General features: G+C 37.2%; 1 protein-coding gene across 8 annotated transcripts in view; it reads left to right on the top strand.

The window, feature by feature from the left end:
- BMAL1 (basic helix-loop-helix ARNT like 1) overlaps positions 1–20,835 on the top strand; it is a 49,009-nt gene that overhangs the window by 20,919 nt on the left and 7,255 nt on the right. For 6 of the 8 annotated variants that reach the window (XM_066997599.1, XM_048070063.2, XM_066997596.1 and 3 more), the window contains 11 exons: positions 3,459–3,583; positions 4,302–4,449; positions 7,117–7,137; positions 8,154–8,192; positions 8,512–8,553; positions 9,518–9,675; positions 12,377–12,456; positions 13,465–13,557; positions 14,444–14,561; positions 17,281–17,430; positions 18,691–18,937. In XM_066997599.1, coding sequence (XP_066853700.1) covers positions 4,310–4,449; positions 7,117–7,137; positions 8,154–8,192; positions 8,512–8,553; positions 9,518–9,675; positions 12,377–12,456; positions 13,465–13,557; positions 14,444–14,561; positions 17,281–17,430; positions 18,691–18,937 — 1,088 coding nt within the window. In that variant the 5' untranslated portion in view covers positions 3,459–3,583; positions 4,302–4,309. Of the gene's footprint in view, positions 1–1,486; positions 1,650–3,458; positions 3,584–4,301; positions 4,450–7,116; positions 7,138–8,153; positions 8,193–8,511; positions 8,554–9,517; positions 9,676–12,376; positions 12,457–13,464; positions 13,558–14,443; positions 14,562–17,280; positions 17,431–18,690; positions 18,938–20,835 lie in introns of those variants that run through there. The other 2 variants (XM_013189026.3, XM_066997600.1) reach the window with 2 other exon arrangements.

The following is a 20,835-nucleotide window of genomic DNA, read 5'->3' as shown; positions in this document are numbered from 1 at the left end:
CTGTGTGCCTGTATGCATCTTGAAATCATCACGGGGCACTTGCAGTTCTTGTGCTGCTGAGCAGAAATCTTCCCCGATTAGTCAGTGTGTGCACATCTGGAGTACACGTACACCCACAGCACGTCTTGGAGAAATACAGACAGCGGAGGTAAGTGATCCTGTTCTGTTTCTTACTCCTTCATGCTGTGACAGTTACTTCTGAGATGGAGTATTGCTGTGAGGGGAAGAAAAAAAATTTCTTTCTGTAGCTATCTGTTTTTGGTTTGAGTCATTACACACAGGGATGATGACCATATTTTTAATTATTTCCTAAGGAAACCACACCACAGTTTTCCTCTATTGTTGCAAAATCATGCTTTAAGAAATGACACACTTCTGATTCATAAAGTTATGAATTACATTTCTTTTAAAATAAGTCTGTATTTTATGCTGGAGATAGCTGACTCTTGCCTGGGGGTAGTTGAAACTGGTGGTGCTTGCGTAAAGAGGTCTTGACTCCTGGGTGGGTGCTTGGCAGACTTGGTTGACCTACTTTAGTTCTGACCTTGATTTGCTCAGAGGTGTTTATGTACTCGTGATCAGCTTTCCTACATGATTAAGGTAGTCATGTGACAGCTAACTTTTTTTTTCGTTTTGAAGGGATGAAGAGAAAGATTTGTTTCTATTGACTCATGAGCCTTGTTACAGGGGGTTAGAGAACGAGATTGGATGCAAGGGAAGGGAACCCTGAAGGAAGCAGTCCCAAATAGGCTGCAAAGAGATATTGTCATGCAATTCAATGACAAAATATCATTTGATTCTCATTTTCGGGGGAATTTAATCAGGAAGTGGCCTACATGGCATTTTTTCAAGTAGGTTCTTGGAGTACTTTGGCAAGAGGGTAAGGTTCGTAAATGGAAGATTTGGGCTTTGCTTGTATGTATGGGTAATTATTGTGTTGCTTTTCATAGGGGATTTTTTGAGCCATTGAAGAACTAGCAGCTTGAGGCTGAAAAGCTACTAAAATATTCCCTTTTTGAGAATTTTAAGAAACCCTTGCAATAGCATATTTATCTGAACTGTTCACTGTTTATTACAGCAGGGCATACCGATTTTTGCTCTGATCATTGTGTTGACGCTTTTTAACTTTAAACCTCATTTCAAGAGACATGTATGATTCATAATTCCCATAATGCGGAAATGTACGACTGTGGTTGTTAGAACTGGGATGAGCATTTGGGAAATGGCAGAAAAAGGGCTGACTTTAAAAAGCAGAATTCTCAATTTCTTTTCATGTAGTTTTGTACTGCTTAAATGGTCAAGACACTTAAAGGAGCTGCTTTGAAACTGTCAAATATAGGCAATTGTTCAATTGTTTATACAATTTAAAAGAGCAGCAGAGTTGAATGGATACTTCATTTTTTTAAACTGCTTTGAAAGTTATGTTTTGAGATGAAGAACAAAGCAAATTTGTTTTGCATTACAGCACACCGACGACTTGTGCAGTGTTCTGATTTTGAGTCTGAAACGCTGGCTGTCGCAGGCATTCTATGGAAGGAAAGAACTGTGTTAAATCTATTTTTTCGCTATCCTTCTTAATTCCAGCACATCCCACCCTGCTGTCTGAGGTCTTCCTAAGTGATCAATGAAATTATATTATGCGGTAAAATGTGAGTTCAACAAGTATGCTTGCATATGGAGGTGGTCAGAAGTTTCTAGTAGGTGCATTATACAGTGCTCAGGGTTTTAGATTAGGTTCCAAGACTGAATCATGGATGTACAGTAATTGGACAGCATAAGAAGTAGTTTGGTGTCATAGTACTTTTATCACTTTATTTGTTCCACTTAGCCACAGGCCATACGAAGTATAGCTGTAACTAACTTCTACACATCAGCTGAGGTCAAGGATAATGTTTTTGCATCTGAATCAAGAGCAGAGAAATGGGCAGTGACTGTGGCTTAACTGGAGGGTTGTAAATTAATCTGCAGTAATCTCATAAACCACAGTAACATAATCAAGTTTGTACTTTGTTGGGCTGCTTGAGTAGCAGAGATAAAGTAGACAACTAGGAAAGGGCTGATAGAAGGTGAAAGTAAGGTCTGGTCTACAAGTAGCTGTATTAGTGTGCACGAAAGCCTTCTTGTAAAGTCAATTGTGGCTATGGAGTCAATGGCAACTCACAATTTGATTAACATTTGTGTTGCTTTAGCTTTTGTCCATGACTTTCTGGTGCTCCCAACTTGCCTGGACCAGGATGTCCACACACTCATAAACACCTGACTCCTTTTTCATTTATGAGAAGGGACCGCAGAGCAGCTGTCCAGTGAGGTGCATGGTGAGCCCTCAAAAGCAATTTGGAAGGTCTGCTTGTAGCGCAGCAATGATTCTGTGTTCGCACGTTGGTGGTATTAAGGTGATGACTCGCCTGACCTTAGATTTAAGCACCTTGATCCTGACTGTCATTACTGTAATAGGACCAGTGAGTCAAATAAGTTAAACTTACTGAAACAAGTTCTGCATTTGCTATTCTGGCAGAGCTGAAGAAAACTATACTATTGACTTTGGATTTTGTGGGGTTTCTTTAGTTTCTAACTCTTAGCATGTCTGTATGTGGGATTCAGTAGATTTGGTTATAATGTGGCCACATGGACAGAATACTGGCATTTTAGACTTGAGAACTTTTGAAAGTGTCATGGGAGCTTGCTGATCTGTGTGCTTGGGAAGTTCTGCTGGCATCACAGATTGGAAAGGCAGACACAATGATCACAGATATGTTAACCAGAAAAGAGCATATCCAGAAGACTTTAAAAGATCTTGCAAGAGGCAGTCCTGAGATGTTTTTCAAGTCTCACATAGAAGTTTTGCTGAAAATTAAGTTTCACGGAAGGAAGAACATTCATCTGCATGCCATCCACTAGATATACAGTGTAGTTAGGAGACAGAGTTACAACTTGAGTTTCCAGTATGGGGTGTGAATTTTAAATAAAACTTGAAACATGCAGAACATAACAATAAGTTTAACCCTTCTTTCCTTTGAAAGTGGCAAGTGCTGTTGCAAGGGAAAATAAAATAGTAAGCCCAGCCCAATCTTATTGCTATGGCCACCTTAAAAGTAAGGCAACCAGGAGGTCTTTCTGTGTACTGTAACAGCAATTTGACTCATTCTGCTAGCATGTGACATCAAATATGTTCAAATCTGATCATTGTGAGTGGAGGGGTTTTATGTGATTAGCTGCAAGAAGCAAAGAGTAATAAAGAGAGCCCAAAGGGAAGCGATGCTGAAGAGGTTCCTTCTATTGCAGCACTTGGTCTGCACATCCCAACATTTAACCCTTTTGATGATAGATGAAGCTTCTATATATTATAGGGAAATCAAAATACAACCATTGTGTAGCTCAGATTTTTTTTCTCATTTAAAACATATTTGCTGCTGTCAACGGTGTCTAAAACAATGCTTGCTGCTTTTCTTCCCATTCAGGTTTTTGAAAGTACTTGACTAAACAGACTATGAGGCATGAAAATGTTTTGAGGTGGTCAACTGCTTCAGGCTGAGCATCATCTTCCTCCCTCAGGTGGATCTGGGCTTCCAAGACAAGCTTTCAGGTAAAATCTCTTTTGTTTTACAATTGATGGCATTTAGTAATGGATAAGCTTTACAGTGTTTCTTCCAACAGTATTAGATTTGCAGTCTAGAGGATTAAAATGTGTATCTCTTAGATGAAAAAAGCTAATTGAATTCTTTTGTACCTTTAACTAGTCATCTTAGACCATCACTGGATTATTAGTTTTTTTTCATTTATGGATTCTGCTTTGATGGAGTTATTCATTTAATTTGTTTATTTTCTGTGGAAATCTTTTGAATTCTGTTCCATAAAATCCAAGGGAGGTAGAACTGTCAAACCTTATGAACTTCGAGAATACGATCCTCAAATGAAAGAGAGACGTGGTAAAATTAGTGTTCCCACTAAGCAAAAGACAGACAGAACTTAGCCTTCACTTACATTAGGTAGCAGCAGTTGCCCTCCAGTTAAGATAGCAGTAAACCTGGTTTAGTTAAGTCATTTTGACAATTCTGTAAAATAACTTTAATGTGTTTTGAGAATGGTCGTGGCTTGTATGTAATATTTAATACACAAGTAGCTGAAAAAAGAGAAATAGCCTATGTCTGTTTTATGACAAATGCAAATAATGGAATTGTAATTTTTGCAATTCTAAGCTAATTTTTAAGCTTATACTAAATTTGAGATTTGTTCTGTGTATTAAAAATATGTACATTTCTGGTTCTATTATGTGGTGGCATTTGTCTTTTTGATAACGTTAGACAATCCAATGGCAGACCAAAGGATGGACATTTCTTCTACCATTAGTGATTTTATGTCACCGGACCCTGCTGACTTGATCTCCAGTTCCCTTAGCACTTCAGGAGTGGATTGTAATAGGAAAAGGAAGGGAAGCTCTACTGATTATCAGTAAGTTGAATTTCTCTTGATTTAACCCTTCTGAAAAGAGGTTGCAACAGAACAATACAGTGGGGGAGACAATAGAGATATTTATGACATTTTTTAAATAACCTTTTCTTGACAACCTGTTGTAAAGGCTGTAAAGAAGAAAAAAGCTACTGTGGACTAAAAGGAAAGTTCCATATTTAGTAATAAAAATATGGCCTTCGCCTTAGTGCAGCTAAAATTGAGGGCTATCAAATGAGGTATGGCTGAAGAAAGAAACCTTTGCCTAATGAGGGGAAAAAAATTAATACTGACGAAGTGGACAACGTGAATGTTGATGATATAGATCACTTATATAGCAAATAGAATGTCTCACTAACAGGAAGGATGCTAATAATTAAGAAGCAGAAGCAAAACTAGGAATAGTTCCTTCTCTTCACCTATTTTTTGCCTGTTTGTTGCTTCCTGTCAGTGTGCTGCCAGTCTTTGCCTGATTTTGGTCTCCCAGTTGAATATGAATCTGGGTAGTCTCTGGTTTGCTGCAGTAGATCAGCCTTTTCCTTAATCAACTGATTTAATCTTATGTTGGTCCCTGATTGTAAACTATTATTCCTGGCAAAATAAAAAATTATTTTCTCCTGAATCAGTGGTAGAACGTGGTTTTGTTTCAAGAAAGCTGCTTCTCTTATTCTTGCTTAGAAGCATCATCCAAGCCATACCTTCTGTCTTAGGGCAGGTATTTGAAACACAAAGAAATCATACCACCTGTGCTTTAGAATAGTGAAGGTTGTAGTAATGTCTGCCAAATTTCCAACTGTGTAATGTCTTCTGTGGTAGGTACACCAAGACCAACATCCTTACTCTAAATCACTGTGCAACTTTCGTATGTATCGTAACTTTACAGATTCTAGCTGCAGGGTAACTTGTGAATGGGCCATATCCATTATTAACACAACTATGGAGTCTTTTTTTTTTTTCTTGACACAGATTTTTCATTGTGGGCCTTCTGATACTTGGCAATTCCTTTAATATTTAATAATTCCTATTAAATATGTGAAATACTGTTTCCTTGAGTCCTAAGTAAAATCAGTTTACGACAGCTGTCATCGTACTGCAGTTCATGTTGTGTTGCAAAGGAAATGGTAGTTAGTAAATATTCCTATTTTTAAGTAGAACCTAAGGTAGAATTCCCTCTCTCTATGTGTATGAATCTATAAATATTGGTCAGAAATCACTGTTCAGCTTTTGCTGCCTGTTAATGATTTATGTTTATTTTTATATAAATGGTGTGTGTCCAGTTCTATGCTTCGCTTACCAGAGAACGATGGGCGTAAGGAAGAACCTGACTGTTTTAGTGTGGTTCTTCATTCACCTCTCAAGTACAAAAAAGCTTGTTGGTCAGCTGTTCTCTCAGCTTTCTAGCAACTTCTTTTCAGTTCTGTCTGCTGCTACTCCTCCAGGGAAATTCCTGCCCAACCTATTGCTGTCACTTCAGCAAAGGTTAGCTGTTTTCCACTACAGAGTGTTCTAGTCACTTGCTGGAATCCAAGACTTCATGCACAGGTCTATAAACAATTTCTTTTCTTGGCAGTAGTGTTAAATTTTGAAATAATATTTTATAAGAAACTAAATTATCCTGATGCTTTTGTAAATTACCCTCTACCTGGTGGAAATACCTCTTTCACATTTTATTTTCGGTGTTTCTCCAAGACTAAAAAGGATTTTGTCACAAGCATCCTGTAACTAAAAGTGGCATCATTAGTGGATAACTGATGCCTCGTTTCTAAGTCCTGTTCTAGACCCACATGCTATTTCTTTGTGAGCATCAGAAGTGCTCAGAGCCATTGACGAAGTCAGTAACTCAAATGTTGAGAGATGAATAAAACCTTAAGCATTATTCCAACTTCTTTAAAAACTAATCACAAAGATGACTAATTAAGAGGTGCAGTGAATAATACATGAAAAAATGCCATGTTCATTTTTAAGAATGCCAATGTCCAATATTGAATGGGAATAAGTACTGTATCAATGGCTAATATGAGAAGATATTTCATAAGGCTTTTATAAAATGTAGCCTCTCAGCATGTTAAAGCTCAGTGGTATTTCAGAAGACTCTGCAGTCTTAAAGTGATGCCAGCAGTTAACTTGCATGTTAGAAATTCCTCGTTTTCCTTTTGATACAATAAAGTTTGTATAAAGTTCAGAATTCGGACTTCAGTACTGACTAAAACAAAATGTTCATCTGTTATGTTGGGCAGAATTAAAACCTGAGAAACTTGGGATACATATTGGTATTTTTTTTTATTCCTGACCTTGGAGTCCTCTGAAACTCCATTTATCTAACTGCAAGGACAACGTGCATAAAGCACAGATCTTTTGTTTCTGGTTATGAAACAGTATCTCAATGATTTGCATAGTAGACATAATTTAAGTTAGTTGTTTTACTAATATTTCACATTAAGCACAATGGACTATGTTAGCTTTTCTTAAAAAGCAGAGTTATTCTATGAGGAAATAGATTAATTTGGACGAACTTGTCTCCTTAAAATACAGTCACTACTACTGTCTTTGTTTTCATTGTGCTTTTTCATTGCAAATAGAATATAAATTAGCTTGAGCATTTCAGTAGAAAATGAAAGACGTTATTATTATTTCCCATATATGGTATATTTAATTTCTCTTTCTTTTCAGACTTGATGGCTTTCCTTTTGAGTAAGTATAAATATTTCAATAATTGGTTTCACTTGAAAAAGATGCTTGATGCTTCTCCTCGCCTTCCCTCCCCTTTACCTAAGATTTTCAGGTAAAAATTAAACCAGACTAAGGCAGGCTTAAGAGTGTCCATTTAAGCACAGTTGTACGGATTTATCTGTATCAAAACATTCTCTTCCTAATTCTTTTGTCTAACAGTCCTGTAGACTTAAGCATTCTCCATTTTATTTCCAGATACTGCTGTGAAGACTTACACTTTCCTCTCCTACTTATTTCTGTACATAGTTACAATACTAAAATGTAACAAGGAGGATCCTTTCTCTTTTCCTTAGATTTTTTTTTTTCTGATGTTGACACAAAAGTCAGTCACATACACTGCAAGTTGTATTCATTTAAAATACGTCTGCTTAGTTTTATACAGTCTCCCATCCACTCCGTGCATTTGACCATTTCCAATGTTACAGTGCATTATGTTGGTCTAGATTATTACCATATCCTATCTCAAAATCAACTACTGTAAGCCACACTGAGGTGTAGAATGCGCAGTCACAAATTAATTCAGGGAAATTTGTTAATTCTATGGTAGGTGCTTTGATAACTGCCAGTGTTTGAACTTTTAACTGTACTAAATGCAAGTTAGTAGCCCTACATCTGATGAAGGCATAAAAAACATCTGCTTTCATATGTCCTTTGGGTTTTTTTTCCCTCTAGTTAACTGAAAAATATTTCTGTAGCAGATGATGACTTGAACTGCAGCATGTTTTACTGTCAAACCTATCAAACCGTGCCGTTTTGCTTGCATCAAAGGAAATGCAACTGATTTTAAGAAAATGTTTTAATATCACGGAAAATGCAGAACTTCTGTAGTTCTTCCAGTTTCTTACTTTTAAATTCTTCTTTTTGTTTTCAAGATTTAAAGGTGACAGGAACACTTTATTCTAATTTTATGGTAGTTTGATAACAGCCTTGTTAATCCTGCTTAATTTGTGATATATTGCTTTATTCTGTTTCTGCAGGGAAGGTATGGATACAGATAAAGATGACCCACATGGCAGGTACTATTAGATACAGTCACTAAAATGTTAGCTCTACAGTACTGACGTATGATCTCTTTTCAGTGTCAGTTTGGTCAAGTGTTTCAAACTGTTTCTATTTTGGGACAAAGGTGTAAGATTCTTGAACAAATTGAAGTGGACAAAAAAAAATCCAATCCAGTGCTTTGAGCCTTACTACAGTATAATAGATAATGGTATTTTCTGATAAAAGATTAAATATTTAAATTTTAAAAATTATTTTAATGAAGATCAGTAGATATATAAGATGCATTAAAAATTGTTTTCAGTACTGTAATTTTATGATATAATTTCTTAACAGATTGGAGTATACAGACCAGCAAGGCAGAATAAAAAATGCAAGGTAATACTCTCAACAAGTATGCTGAAAAGAATTGATATTTTGCCTTTTGCCATATATGAAATACGTGGCTGTGCTTTACCTTGAAAGTTGTTTTTTCTAGTTTTGACCTTTTCTTGTTTCTCTTTATCTTTACCTTATCATTTTTTTCATGTATAAACTGCATGTTCCAATTTTGTGAAAATGCTGATTTGGTAGGTAACTTTTGCTTTAGTTACTTCTTGTTAATGTTAACATGGAAATTGAAGCCTGCACATGTTTCTTATAATCTTACATTCCTAATCTTGTTTCTTTCAAACTCCGTAGTGGGTTGTAAAAGTGTTAATAGGAACTGTAATATGTGAAAACACAAAAACAAAAATGAAATCATTTAGTGTTTATCATCAGTTTTCCTGGGTAGGAGGAGTTTAGTTCAGAGGTATCTCAAATACTTGGAAATGGAAAACTATAGGATGATTAGAAGCTTTATATTGCCACAGCAAAAGGTAGTTTTAAATACTAGTACATTCATACAGTATGCTGATTACACATACTTAATTGAATGCTTTATCCATTGGTATATACACTTTATATATTTCTTTATCTGTAACCTCTATGATTTCCTGATGTGTTTCAGTGCTAGGAACAACAACAACAAAAGTGTTGTTCAGCAGGAGAAGTCTCCAGACAATTTTGTGCTGTTTCATGGATTGCTCAGAACTGAGGATTCAGTGTACTATATGGCCAACAATATCTATAGTTGGTAAACTAGAGCCAAGTGCTGCAGCCTTGCCTATTGCTTGTAAATGTCACCGTCCCAAGTAGTGATCATATAATGTCTGATAAAGTCTGTATGTACTTTTTTTTAGGGTGATTAAATTATCAGGGGGAGATTATTTTGTGTTGTTGTTACACAGGATTTGGGGATTATTATTTTTTTAATATGGTTTAATGTTTTTCTGTTTTCCTCACCACCTCACTTGTTTAGGGAGGCTCATAGTCAAATTGAAAAAAGACGTAGAGATAAAATGAACAGTTTTATAGATGAACTGGCATCTTTGGTACCAACATGCAACGCGATGTCTCGAAAGCTAGATAAGCTCACTGTATTGAGAATGGCTGTCCAGCATATGAAAACATTACGTGGTAAGTTGATTGAGGGCAATGTGTGTGTGTGTGGGGTGAGCAGGACTGGAGGAGAACACAATGGGGTTTCTCCGAAGTCATGCTTTTACTACCCTTTCCTTGCCCCTTTGTCAAAGAGAAGTAAGTTAACACCTCTTGGGAGGACTTCTCCCCTTTACTTAGCATGTGATGTTGCACATTCATTTATATCTTACTGTAATCTGCTGTAGGTCCATAGGTTGCATTTTTTTTTTCCATGAGCTATGAGCACCAAAGCAGCTTAAAACACTAGTCTTGTCTGGTGCAGTTATATTTGGGGAACTGAAAGGACTAGTGCCTGTCAAATTCACCAGAGTTACTTTAAAAACTGCCATGCTCTCAAGTATGAGGAGAGCAATGTGTAGTCTTCTAGCAAAGCAGAGTTTAAATTCTGGAGCTTTATTAAAAAAAAAAAGTGACATTTGAAAGATCTCCTCAGTCTTCTGCTGTAGCTGTTGTTTAGCTTTTTTCCTGCGTGAATGAAACTGATGTAAGAATGCTGCTCTTTCCCTGGAGCTACATATTCTGCTGGAGCCCTGAGCTTGCATCACCTCTGCGCTGTGCTGGTTCGAGATGAAATTCTCTTCAGAACTCTTCACCTAACGCTCTCATTTGATAGTGCTGCAGGCCCTTCATCAGATGCAGCCATGAACATTTTTGTCTTTTCTCTTACCTATTTTTGTAGAGCTGTTTACAGAATGAAAATATAATAAGGATACCTTTCATTTTCATGTTCAGTTTCCCCTTCCTTAGAAACTCCTTTGACTTTACAGCTAGCTGTCATCTTTAGTACTTTCTTTTCCTATGGAAGCTGTAAGAATACAAAAACATCACATCCTAGAACAAAGAAAGAAGTTTGTGGGGGCTACCAGAGTTTGAGAAGGAAGTCATGAGAAAGCAAATGCTGCCAATTGTACTTTCTATCTGGAGCTGTGGCTGGTTTGTTTTAACATCAAGATACCATGTAAGGGATGCGGCCTCCCTTTCCCCTCTCCCTTGCAGCTGAGCAACTGCAAGATGGCTTGGTTCATGGTCTGATACCTTGATCCAGCAGGGAAATTTCTAGGTGAGAAAAGAATAATTTTCCATTAGCTAACCCCATGGATTATTATGAAGAAAGGTTGAGGGAACTGGGCTTGTTTAGCTTGGAGAAGAGAAGGCTCTGGGGAGACCTCATTGTGGCCTTCCAGTACTTGAAGGGAGTATCTAAACAGGAGGGGGAACGGCTGTTTACGTGTGTTGGTAGTGATAGGACAAGGGGGGATGGTTTTAAACTAAGACAGGGGAGATTTACGTTAGTAATTAGGAGAAAGATTTTCACTCAGAGGGTGGTGAGGCACTGGAACAGGTTGCCCAGAGAGGTTGTGGATGCCCCATCCCTGGAGGCATTCAAGGCCAGGCTGGCTGCGGCTCTGGGCAGCCTGCTCTAGTGGTTGGCAACCCTGCCCAGAGCAGGGGGGTTGAAACTAGATGATCTTTAAGGTCCTTTTCAACCCAGGCCAATTCTATGATTCTATGATTATCACACGTATATGGGGCATGGGAGCAAAGGGCTTAAGATGTAGTCCACCGCTGAATCTTTTGTAGCACTGATCTGTGCTCTTGGGCAGGCCATGTGCAGGACTTGTTTGGATAGAGAGGTTAAATTTTAGGTGTGCATAATATTCCTACGGGTTTTACGACGTTTGTGTTCATAGCTTTGTCTTTCTGTGAAAGAATGAAGAATCCTTTGAGAACACAGTTTTAGTCTTTTTACTGAGCTTCTGTTACATGTACCTGAAGGGGAATATGTGGGATTCGAAGAGTTGGGGTTGTTGCAAAGTTCTGTGCATCCTAAAACTCCAAGTAAGAATCAGTTGTTGGATACAATCTGTGATGATAGGGAAAGCTTAAGCCTTCAAGAAGTACACCTTTGAGAAAGAATAGTGATGCTGGTAATTTACAGAAATGGTCACTATTCTAGTTTCTAGGACACAAGACATCTTCCAGTCATATTTATCCTAGCAGTTTGTTAAGGTGCAGATTTTTCTGCCACTGTCATTCAATTATGTTGGTACTTTATAGCAGTTCAGTGGTTACTAATTTGACTCTCTTGCCTTTATGAAGGGAATAAGATAAAAAGAATCACTCTTTAATAAGTAGATACCTCATTGGTTACTCATTTTTGGCTTTTTTTTGCATCGTTAGGTAAGGTCAGTGGAATGTGTTTTGTCTTTGGCATGGCATGGCATGAGAGTACTGATTTGCAAGATCCTACCTGACAATCTGTTTACATCACCTTGTCATGTTTTACTAGGATCTAGGGAGAAGAAACAGTTTGAAGATTTTTATTTTATCTCTTACTTTTAGTTTCTAATTCCGAGAAGAGACCATAAATCAAGCACAGCATTTGAGTTAAAAAAAAAAAAATCAACAAAAACTTCCATCTCAGAAGGCATTTAGTTTGTGTTGCTACATAATGCAATATTGTGTTTTTAGCTAAAATGCTTCATTCTTTTCTGAGTTAGTACCAACAGAATTCATCGTGATAGTAAAACGAAACCAAAAAGCAACTTTCATTTTAAAGAACAGGTGAAATGAATAACAGTTTAAAAAAGAGCCAAATTAAAATTATTCATTTAAGTGTGTATTTTTTTCTTTGTGTCACAAATTAAGTTTGTGATATGGGGATTGTTTTCTTTAGGTGCTACAAACCCATATACAGAAGCCAACTATAAGCCTGCTTTTCTATCAGATGACGAATTAAAACATCTTATTCTCAGGGTATGTTTCAGCTTTTAATCATATTAATGTCTGTGAATATAATTCTCCCAAAGCAAAACACCAGTATTTTTCTGCCTTGTATCTCAGCTTAAGAATGTTTTAATTATAGAAATTAATGTATCAATCTGTAAGACTATTGCATAAAGTCTCTGGGTTTTAAAGATAACTAACATCTCTAAAATTAAGCGGAAGGATTTTAAGGGGGGAAGGATTTTAAGGGGAGATCTGAGGAGACTGCTATTTCGATGGTAACCATCTGAATCTTCAGTTATTTCATGAAATGGACCAAAACAATTTTCTTACAGACTTTCTGCAATGGACTACCTTGATGTGATTATTACCATACAATGACACAACAAGCACCTTGTTTAGAGGTCACTGATGTAATGTGACTTAGTGTGTTTGGCTGCTTCCTGTGTATGTTTATAGCGTGGAGAGTATATATGGCTTGTGTCAATAATTAAGCACTTCTAGTAGCTTGTGGAATTTGTGAAGAACTGCAGTGTCCAATTGCAGCATATTCAGAACTGAATTTCTGCAGCATTGTGACTTTAGAGCTATAAAGTTAGGGACTAATCCTGCATGCTTTTATGTGGTTGAAAAATAGTACTTTCAAAACAGGAACAACTTGCCTACAGACAGATAGATAAATACACAGGTTACATTTGGTTTCTGAAATAGGAACTACGGAATAAGTGCAGTTAAAATAATAATTTAAAAACAGGCGTTATTAAACGTCATTGTAATATTACTGGACAAAATATGGATGCTTTCTTCCTACATAAGTGATTGTAAATTCTGCCCAGAATGACGCCAGAAATGTTCGCAGATGCATAAAAAAAACTTTATTGTACTTTCATATCGTGTCTGTTGACTCAGTTATCTCTAAATGTTAAAAGAGTTCTCCTAGTGTAGAAATCCTGCTGTATACAAAGTGTTTTTAAAGGTTATGATGATGCAATGAAGATGTATAACTTAGAAATTTACTTTTTTTCATTTCATAATTAGGCAGCAGATGGATTTCTTTTTGTTGTGGGCTGTGACAGAGGGAAGATATTGTTTGTTTCAGAATCTGTCTTCAAGATTCTCAACTACAGTCAGGTATTCTTTTCCATTTTAAGTAATGTTAGGCCTTAAAAGATTTGAAAGCTATTTTATTATTATACATTTATATGGGAGGGGTATTTGTGTGAATAGTTTGCCTTGAAAGCTGAGATTCGTTGCAAAGAAAGCTTTTCTCTGTCATGCTGCTAAAGAAGACTGCTGCTGGCTTCCTTTCAAAGGAAGGAGGTAAAAAGGTATTAACTTTATTTCACTGTTTGTGACACATTCTGATTAGGGTCTTAACATCGGACTTGCAAAGTGTTAACTAATTTGACTTGTAAATAACTATAGAAAATTCAGTTTGAGGTTTCTCCAGTAGCTTTACATGATTTTTTCAACTTAGTTATCTTTCTGTTTCTGCTAGCAAAATTAAGGAAACTGGGAATCAGTTATACCAAAGCCAGGTTTTTAAATATATTCTTAAAATGAAGTGTAACTTGCAATGTATATTGACAGAAATAATGAAGATCATTATTTATACATCTGCCTTCCTTTCCAACTTTAAACATTGTATTAGCTTCAAAAGTTTTCATCAGCTAGCCTTTAGCTAGATATGTACCAAATACCTACTAATCAGGTAAATATTGAAAAAGAACATTTGCAGCTAAGATTTTTACTTAAAACATGTAGCATACAAAATGAAACTGAAGAGAAACAAGAATATCTATTGGTTGATTGAGCATACTAATTCTGTAAACCTCTTACTGAAAATACATAACTGTAACCTCAAATCCTGATATCTTTCAATTAATCTTGGTTCTGAGATTTTTGATGTTCATTGGTTAGACTTATATGTAGAAGGATTCTTTGTAATTGATACTAAAATTGGGAATATACACTGTACGATTATTTTAATTTTTGATCAAATATTCAATCCCTGCAGAATGATTTGATTGGTCAAAGTTTATTTGATTACCTTCATCCTAAAGACATTGCCAAAGTGAAGGAGCAGCTCTCCTCTTCTGACACTGCACCACGAGAAAGGCTTATAGATGCAAAAAGTGAGTATTCTTTTTGAAAAATACTTTTGAATATTTGGCTAACATGCAAAGTGTGTTGGGGGGGTGCTATTTGGTTTGTGTGTCATGCCAAGGAAGAGACAGAAGAAAAAGTATGAAACAGATACCTGAATGTAGAAGCTTGTAGTTTTTGCATGCCCTGCAGTATAGATGCATTAGTTTAACTGGCTTCACATGAGGTATTGTTTTGTTTCCAGGCATCAAAGGTTTAATTTTTCCCACTGATACATGAAGTGTTTGTTCTAATCCTTCAGTCAGTGGTCAGGATACACACAGTATTATTTTGGTTATACAAAACTGTCAGTCATGACAGACGACTTTGTTTTCTTTTGTTTTGCCACTTCCAGCAATGACCTAACCTTTTTCTTACAAGGTTTTTAATCCAGTCTTTAGAATCATTTCCTACTGTGCATCTTAGTTCTAGACCATTATGGTGTTTTGAAGTAGTTCTGTATCTGTGATGTTTTGAGATGAGTGGGAGTTTAATTCACTCTCATAACAGGAGTCTGTGTTGCTTAATTAGAAGGTGGTATCTTACAACTGCAAATTTCCAGGTTTTTAAGTCTCATGCTTGTCAAGATCAGAAGTTGGTAGGACTCTGTTGCAAAGAAGCCACCAGAACAACTTTGGAAACTGGAGCCAAGAAAGGTCATTCCAGGGCAGTGAGCCTAGAGGCTTTGTCTGGCTCAGCTGAAGTTTTTCTAGCTCATGGTTTTGTCTAGTCATGAAACATGCTCATCCAGTTCTATCCCCTTTTCTGCATGCCTCTGACAAAGTTAGGGCAAAAATAAATACCACAAATTACAGTCTTCTCATCTGCTCTGATAGACCAACTGATAAGTTTTCGAGAACAGATATTCTTAAGAGTACTAGTATTTTTTTATTTTTTAAGTTGGCATAAGTGACTTGGGCACAACTTGTACTTTATCCACTGAATGGCAGTTTAGAGTGTGAAGGGCAGTCTGCAGCACCTCCTTGAGGTGACCTCCTGCAATTCTAGTTTTAACAGAGGCACTCAACATTAAAACATTGGCATCACCGTTTTCTTCCTTACGTTAAAAGTTTACAGGGTCCTAGAAGGTTTTGTACATTTATAGCTGCTCATTTATATATATCCCCATGCAGAAGTGGTTGAAGTAGTTAGCAAGCTGTGAAAAAAGTTGCTATGTGATTTAAATCCTCTACCAGATCCCGGAGAACTCTCCCCTGGAGCTCTAGCTGCATCAGTGGCCTTGCTGATATCCCATGCTTCTGATGCATGCCAAGCATCTTCCTACCACTCTGGTTGTACCAGCACTCTGTTGATGGCTTCCAGATTTGACATGCATTTTTTGTACCATGTTTCTACAGTTCTTTTCCACAGAAAAGAACGTGAGAATCTCCTGCAAGTATACGATAAAGGTCAGGGCTTATCGTTAGGGCATATTCATATGAACTTCTTTCTTTGAGGACAGAAAGATTTCTTATACATAATTGGAGGTCTTGGGGATTTGCAGTCCCTGTGTGTGTCACTGCTACCTTTTCCCCCTTCCATCACAGAATCATAGAAGGGTTTGGGTTGGAAGGAACCTTAAAGGCCATCCAGTCTCAACCCCCTGCCATGGGCAGGGACACCTCCTACCAGACCAGGTTATTCAAAGCCCCATCTGACCTGGCCTTGAATGCTTCCAGGGATGGGGCATCTACAGCTCCTTTGGGCAGCCTGTTCCAGTGCCTCACCGCCCTCTGGGTGAAGAATTCCTTCTTAACATTTAATCTAAATCTCCCTTTTTAGTCTAAAACCATTCCCCCTCGTCCTATCACTACATTGTCAAAAGTCTCTCTCCAGCTTTCTTGTAGGCCCTCTTTGAGTACTGGTGGGCCTCTATAAAGTGTCCCCGGAGCCTTTTTTTCTTCAGGCTAAACAATTCCATGTCTCTCGGACTGTTTTCATAGGGGAGGTGCTCCAGCCCTCTGATCATCCTTGTGGCCCTCCTCTGGATCCACTCCAACAGCTCCATGTCCTTCATGTGTCAGGGCCTCCAGAGCTGAACACAGCACTCCAAGTGGGGTCTCCCAAGAGCAGAGCAGAGGGGGAGAATCACCTCCATAGACCTGCTGGCTATGCTTCATTGTCAGAACAATGTAAAAATGTGCTGTCTAGAGACACTGCAGTTGAGAGGGTCCTGGAATGTCACTTTGTCTGTTCTGTTCTATACATGCATATAGGCTCTTTGGGTGTGTTTTGTGATTTAAAAAAAAAAAGTCTTCCAGTCTGAAGGGTCACAGGTTTATCTAGCTACTATATGTATGAAGTACTGCTCTAGTTATGGGTAAATAATCTCTCTCTAATTTTAATCTGTTCATTAATGTTTTAAGAAATCATGTTTATTGCAAAACTCGTGTGGACTTTTACAATCTATTTCTAATCTTCACATTTAGAAGCCTGTGTTCTCAAGCTTGCATCAGTGCTCTCATGGTAGAAAATGTAATCAGAAATTCTATGTGGTCAGTTGAGCCAGTTAGTATCCTGTGCATGTTCATATAAATGAAAATCTCCAAAACAGCACTTCAGCTTCTGAATGAGGGTATAATGGTTGGGACTTTGCGCAAGTCCTCACAAAGTTAAAACATCATGCAGTTTAGTTGTATGATGTAATCATTTGTTCAGTTAACTTTTTACCACCAAAGAAGGCTTCCTCACTTCCTCTGTTTGCTACAGCTGGACTCCCAGTTAAAACCGATATAACACCTGGGCCATCAAGACTATGTTCTGGAGCAAGACGGTCCTTCTTTTGTAGGATGAAGTGCAATAGACCTTCAGTGAAAGTAGAAGACAAGGATTTTCCTTCAACCTGTTCAAAGAAGAAAGGTAACGATTATGAATTTTATTATCAAATATAGTGGCAGTCAGGCTTTTTTGTATATAACTGTTCACTTGCAGTGGTTAAGGTTTTTATAGTTATTGAGCAGCGTCAATGTTTCTTCATAAGATGTTATGTGAACTAGTATTGGTCTGTTACTTTTCTCTCTCCATACTGTTTCCATTTTTTCCTGTTTAACACATTGATTTAACATATAGAGCCAAATTCTCCCCTCTGCTCTCTTGAAATTGTTGCTGGCAGTTTGTGCTGATGGTTCTGGTGTGGTTATTGCATCTTCAGAAGCCAATCATACCACATTCACGCTTAACCTTCTAGCCCATGTCTCCAGTAAAGAGAAGCTGTTACCCATACTGTTTTTCTGCTCCATATTTGACAAGTAATATCTGGATGGATATCCAACTTATAAAATGAGTTTATTATGAGTTCATTTCTGGGTTTAGTGCATTCTGAGTACCAGAAACATAGTATTTCTACACCATAAGTATTCGGTCATAATGTTATCTAAGGTTTGGATATTTTTTCCTCTGCAGTGTATTCTTCCAGATATATTGGAGTATATATTTTGTCCATGTTTGAAAGTTTCTTCTTTTGAGTACTTCAGAGAATGCATTTTGTATTAGTTAAACTTGTATCATACTTCACTGCTATTCCCTGAGTAAATCACTTTATGCAGTTAGGCACAAGGATTTCTTCTGTGAAAGTCTCCTTTCTTACAGTTATAAGGCCTGCTCAGTGCTGAGGAATATCAGTTCTTTCAGATACTGGCTGTATTACTTGTCATTGTGAATCTTAGTCTTCACCTCCATGCACAACTTATCCTCTGTACACTCAAACAGTGCATTTTCTGCCAGCCAATTTTTTTTTGTAGGAGATTCATGTTAAGTTGACAAAGGTGTTGTATTTATTAATATAATAATTTCTTCAAACAATCCTTTATTAACATTATATTAGCATCCTTTGCTGAAATAAGATGTGATGCAATTTCTACTTAAAGATGATCAAAAGAGATGTTGGTCTGAACGATGTGATGTTTCAGTATAAACAATGATTTTGTAGAGATAACTTGTACATGGATTTATCTCAAATGAGCTGCATTGAAACAGGAGTGCTGAAAAAGCCCTTAGTGAGCAGTATCACAAATATCCTGGGTAAGAGAGGAAGTGTATTTTAGCAGAACTGAGAGATGAGTTCTCCAAAAACAGTATCTATGGCCTAACTGTGTTTTGTTTTTTTTCTTCTTCTTACAGTGGACCGCAAAAGCTTTTGCACTATCCATAGTACAGGTTATTTAAAAAGCTGGCCACCAACAAAAATGGGACTAGATGAAGATAATGAACCAGATAATGAGGGTTGTAATTTAAGCTGTCTTGTTGCAATTGGACGGCTGCATCCTCATGTAGTACCACAGCCGGTCAACGGTGAGATCAGGGTGAAACCTACAGAATATGTTTCTCGACATGCGATAGATGGAAAGTTTGTTTTTGTAGATCAGAGGTAAGAATACTTGGAATAACTTCCACAAAACATCATTCTAATACTGATTTGCCGATAGTGTGATATTTAGAGAAGTGTAAGTATTATTGAAAAAAAAGTTCTTTTCAGCTTTTTACTAAATCCCAACTGCAAATTATTTTGGCCTTTGAGACCCAGCTCAAAGCTACTACTGTGTATTTATTAGGTTCTACTGATTAAATAACAAAAGCTCCAAAACTATGGTTTACTAGGCAGAATAATCCAAGTATCATTTCTGCCTGTTCATTAGGGATATGTGTATATATGTAATCTTCAGAAGAATATGCTGTCCTATTTTTTAACTGGACTTTGTAATTACAGCATTTTGTTGTTTGCAATCTTTTGCAAATGCTACATGGGTAAGTTATTGCACAGGCTGCATTAGGCTTTGATAGTATATACATTTATCTACTTGGACATGCTCTGCTGAATTAATACTTCTGTATATGATCTTACGTATTTTTAAGAAAGAAAGCTTTCCATAAGCTTTACTTTTGGAAAAGGTTTGAGAACTCGGACCAGTGTGATATCTTCTTTTAAACATCAATTTTATTATCTATTTATTTATTAAGGCTAATTTTTATCTTTGAAAAAGAAATTGCTTGAATTTTCTTACCTAGTAAAGAGACATGACCTGAACCTTTCTTCAAAATAACTGGCATTCCCAAGGGAAAAGGGGTGGTTGAAGGATGGTAATGGGGAGGGGTTGGGTTGTTTGCGGGGGAGTGTTTTTGTTTCACTTCCTTGCCAAGATGGGTTGAGACTGCCCAGCTGAGACTGTTTAACTGAGTCTGTGGCTTAGGCCCAATTACTTACAATGTAAAAAAAACCCAGGCTCCAAACTCTGCCAGAATCTGCCTGCTGGAATTTGTTTCTGGGGTGTGTCTGGTCTCTGCTGATTTTTAGTGGACTTTGAGAGGAAATAGAGCTGATTGTCTTGAGAAAAAGTACAGTAAGTAGAATCTTTGTTAATGGTGTCTGTCTGGTTGGGGTGGCTGTTTTTTTTTTTTTTCTCTCTATTGTTTTTAATTTGGTAGCAAGCTTTTTGAAATACCAGCCCTTCTGCAGCAGTACTTATAGCTGGTGGTCACTGTGGGAGCTTTTGAAAGTACTCATAGCCTTTCTGTTGCTCAGAAAGTGTGCCAAGCTGTCATGCCAAGGTATGGTAGTTTATGAACTCTGTTTTTGAAAGATCAAACATATTCTCCTGATGGATATTGAAGTCTTTCCAAAATAATGACTCAGAAAATGTTGACAACTTGGATTCAGACATGTGTACTCTATTTAATTGTTTTCCATCTGAATGCTAAATCTGAATCCTTTTTGTTGCAGTTTAAACCCATTATAACTTGGTGAACAGATTAGAACAAAAAAAAGAACAGATATAATGTTCGTTTTAGATGGGAGGCACAAGTGTAATGAAATGTCTTTCTTGTGAGGGTAGGAAGGGAGTTTAAGTTCAATCTTTCCTCAGGTGGTAGTTTCTAGACATTCTTGTTGCTGGCCTCTGGAGCGCCTGCTTCAACTGTATCTTTCTTGAAGTCAGGTTCTGAAATTACTAGGGCTCAGTAGTTTCTTGAGATGTTCTCCATCCATGCCAACAGCTCCTGGAATGCTACCAGAGAGTCAGATCAAGAGTCCAAGACTTTCCTGTACTGCAGGTGTGTTTAGCTGTACAATTTTCTGATGAGGAAGAAAACAAGTTGGATTTCTGTCTGCTTTTGATGAAAGAAAAAATAGTTGTATTTGCTTCATGCTCCTGTTTGATTTAAACCAGATGCATAGTAGGTCTCTTACTGCTTCTTTAGGAAAATTCTATTTGTTAACCTTTTCGTATGGGCCTGGTTAATGGTTTGTTGTTTGATGCTTTTTTGTTGTTT

This window comes from Anser cygnoides, chromosome 5 (genome assembly GCF_040182565.1).
Source record: "Anser cygnoides isolate HZ-2024a breed goose chromosome 5, Taihu_goose_T2T_genome, whole genome shotgun sequence".
Lineage (NCBI taxonomy): Eukaryota > Metazoa > Chordata > Aves > Anseriformes > Anatidae > Anser > Anser cygnoides.
This window is presented reverse-complemented; position numbering and strand designations above follow the sequence as displayed.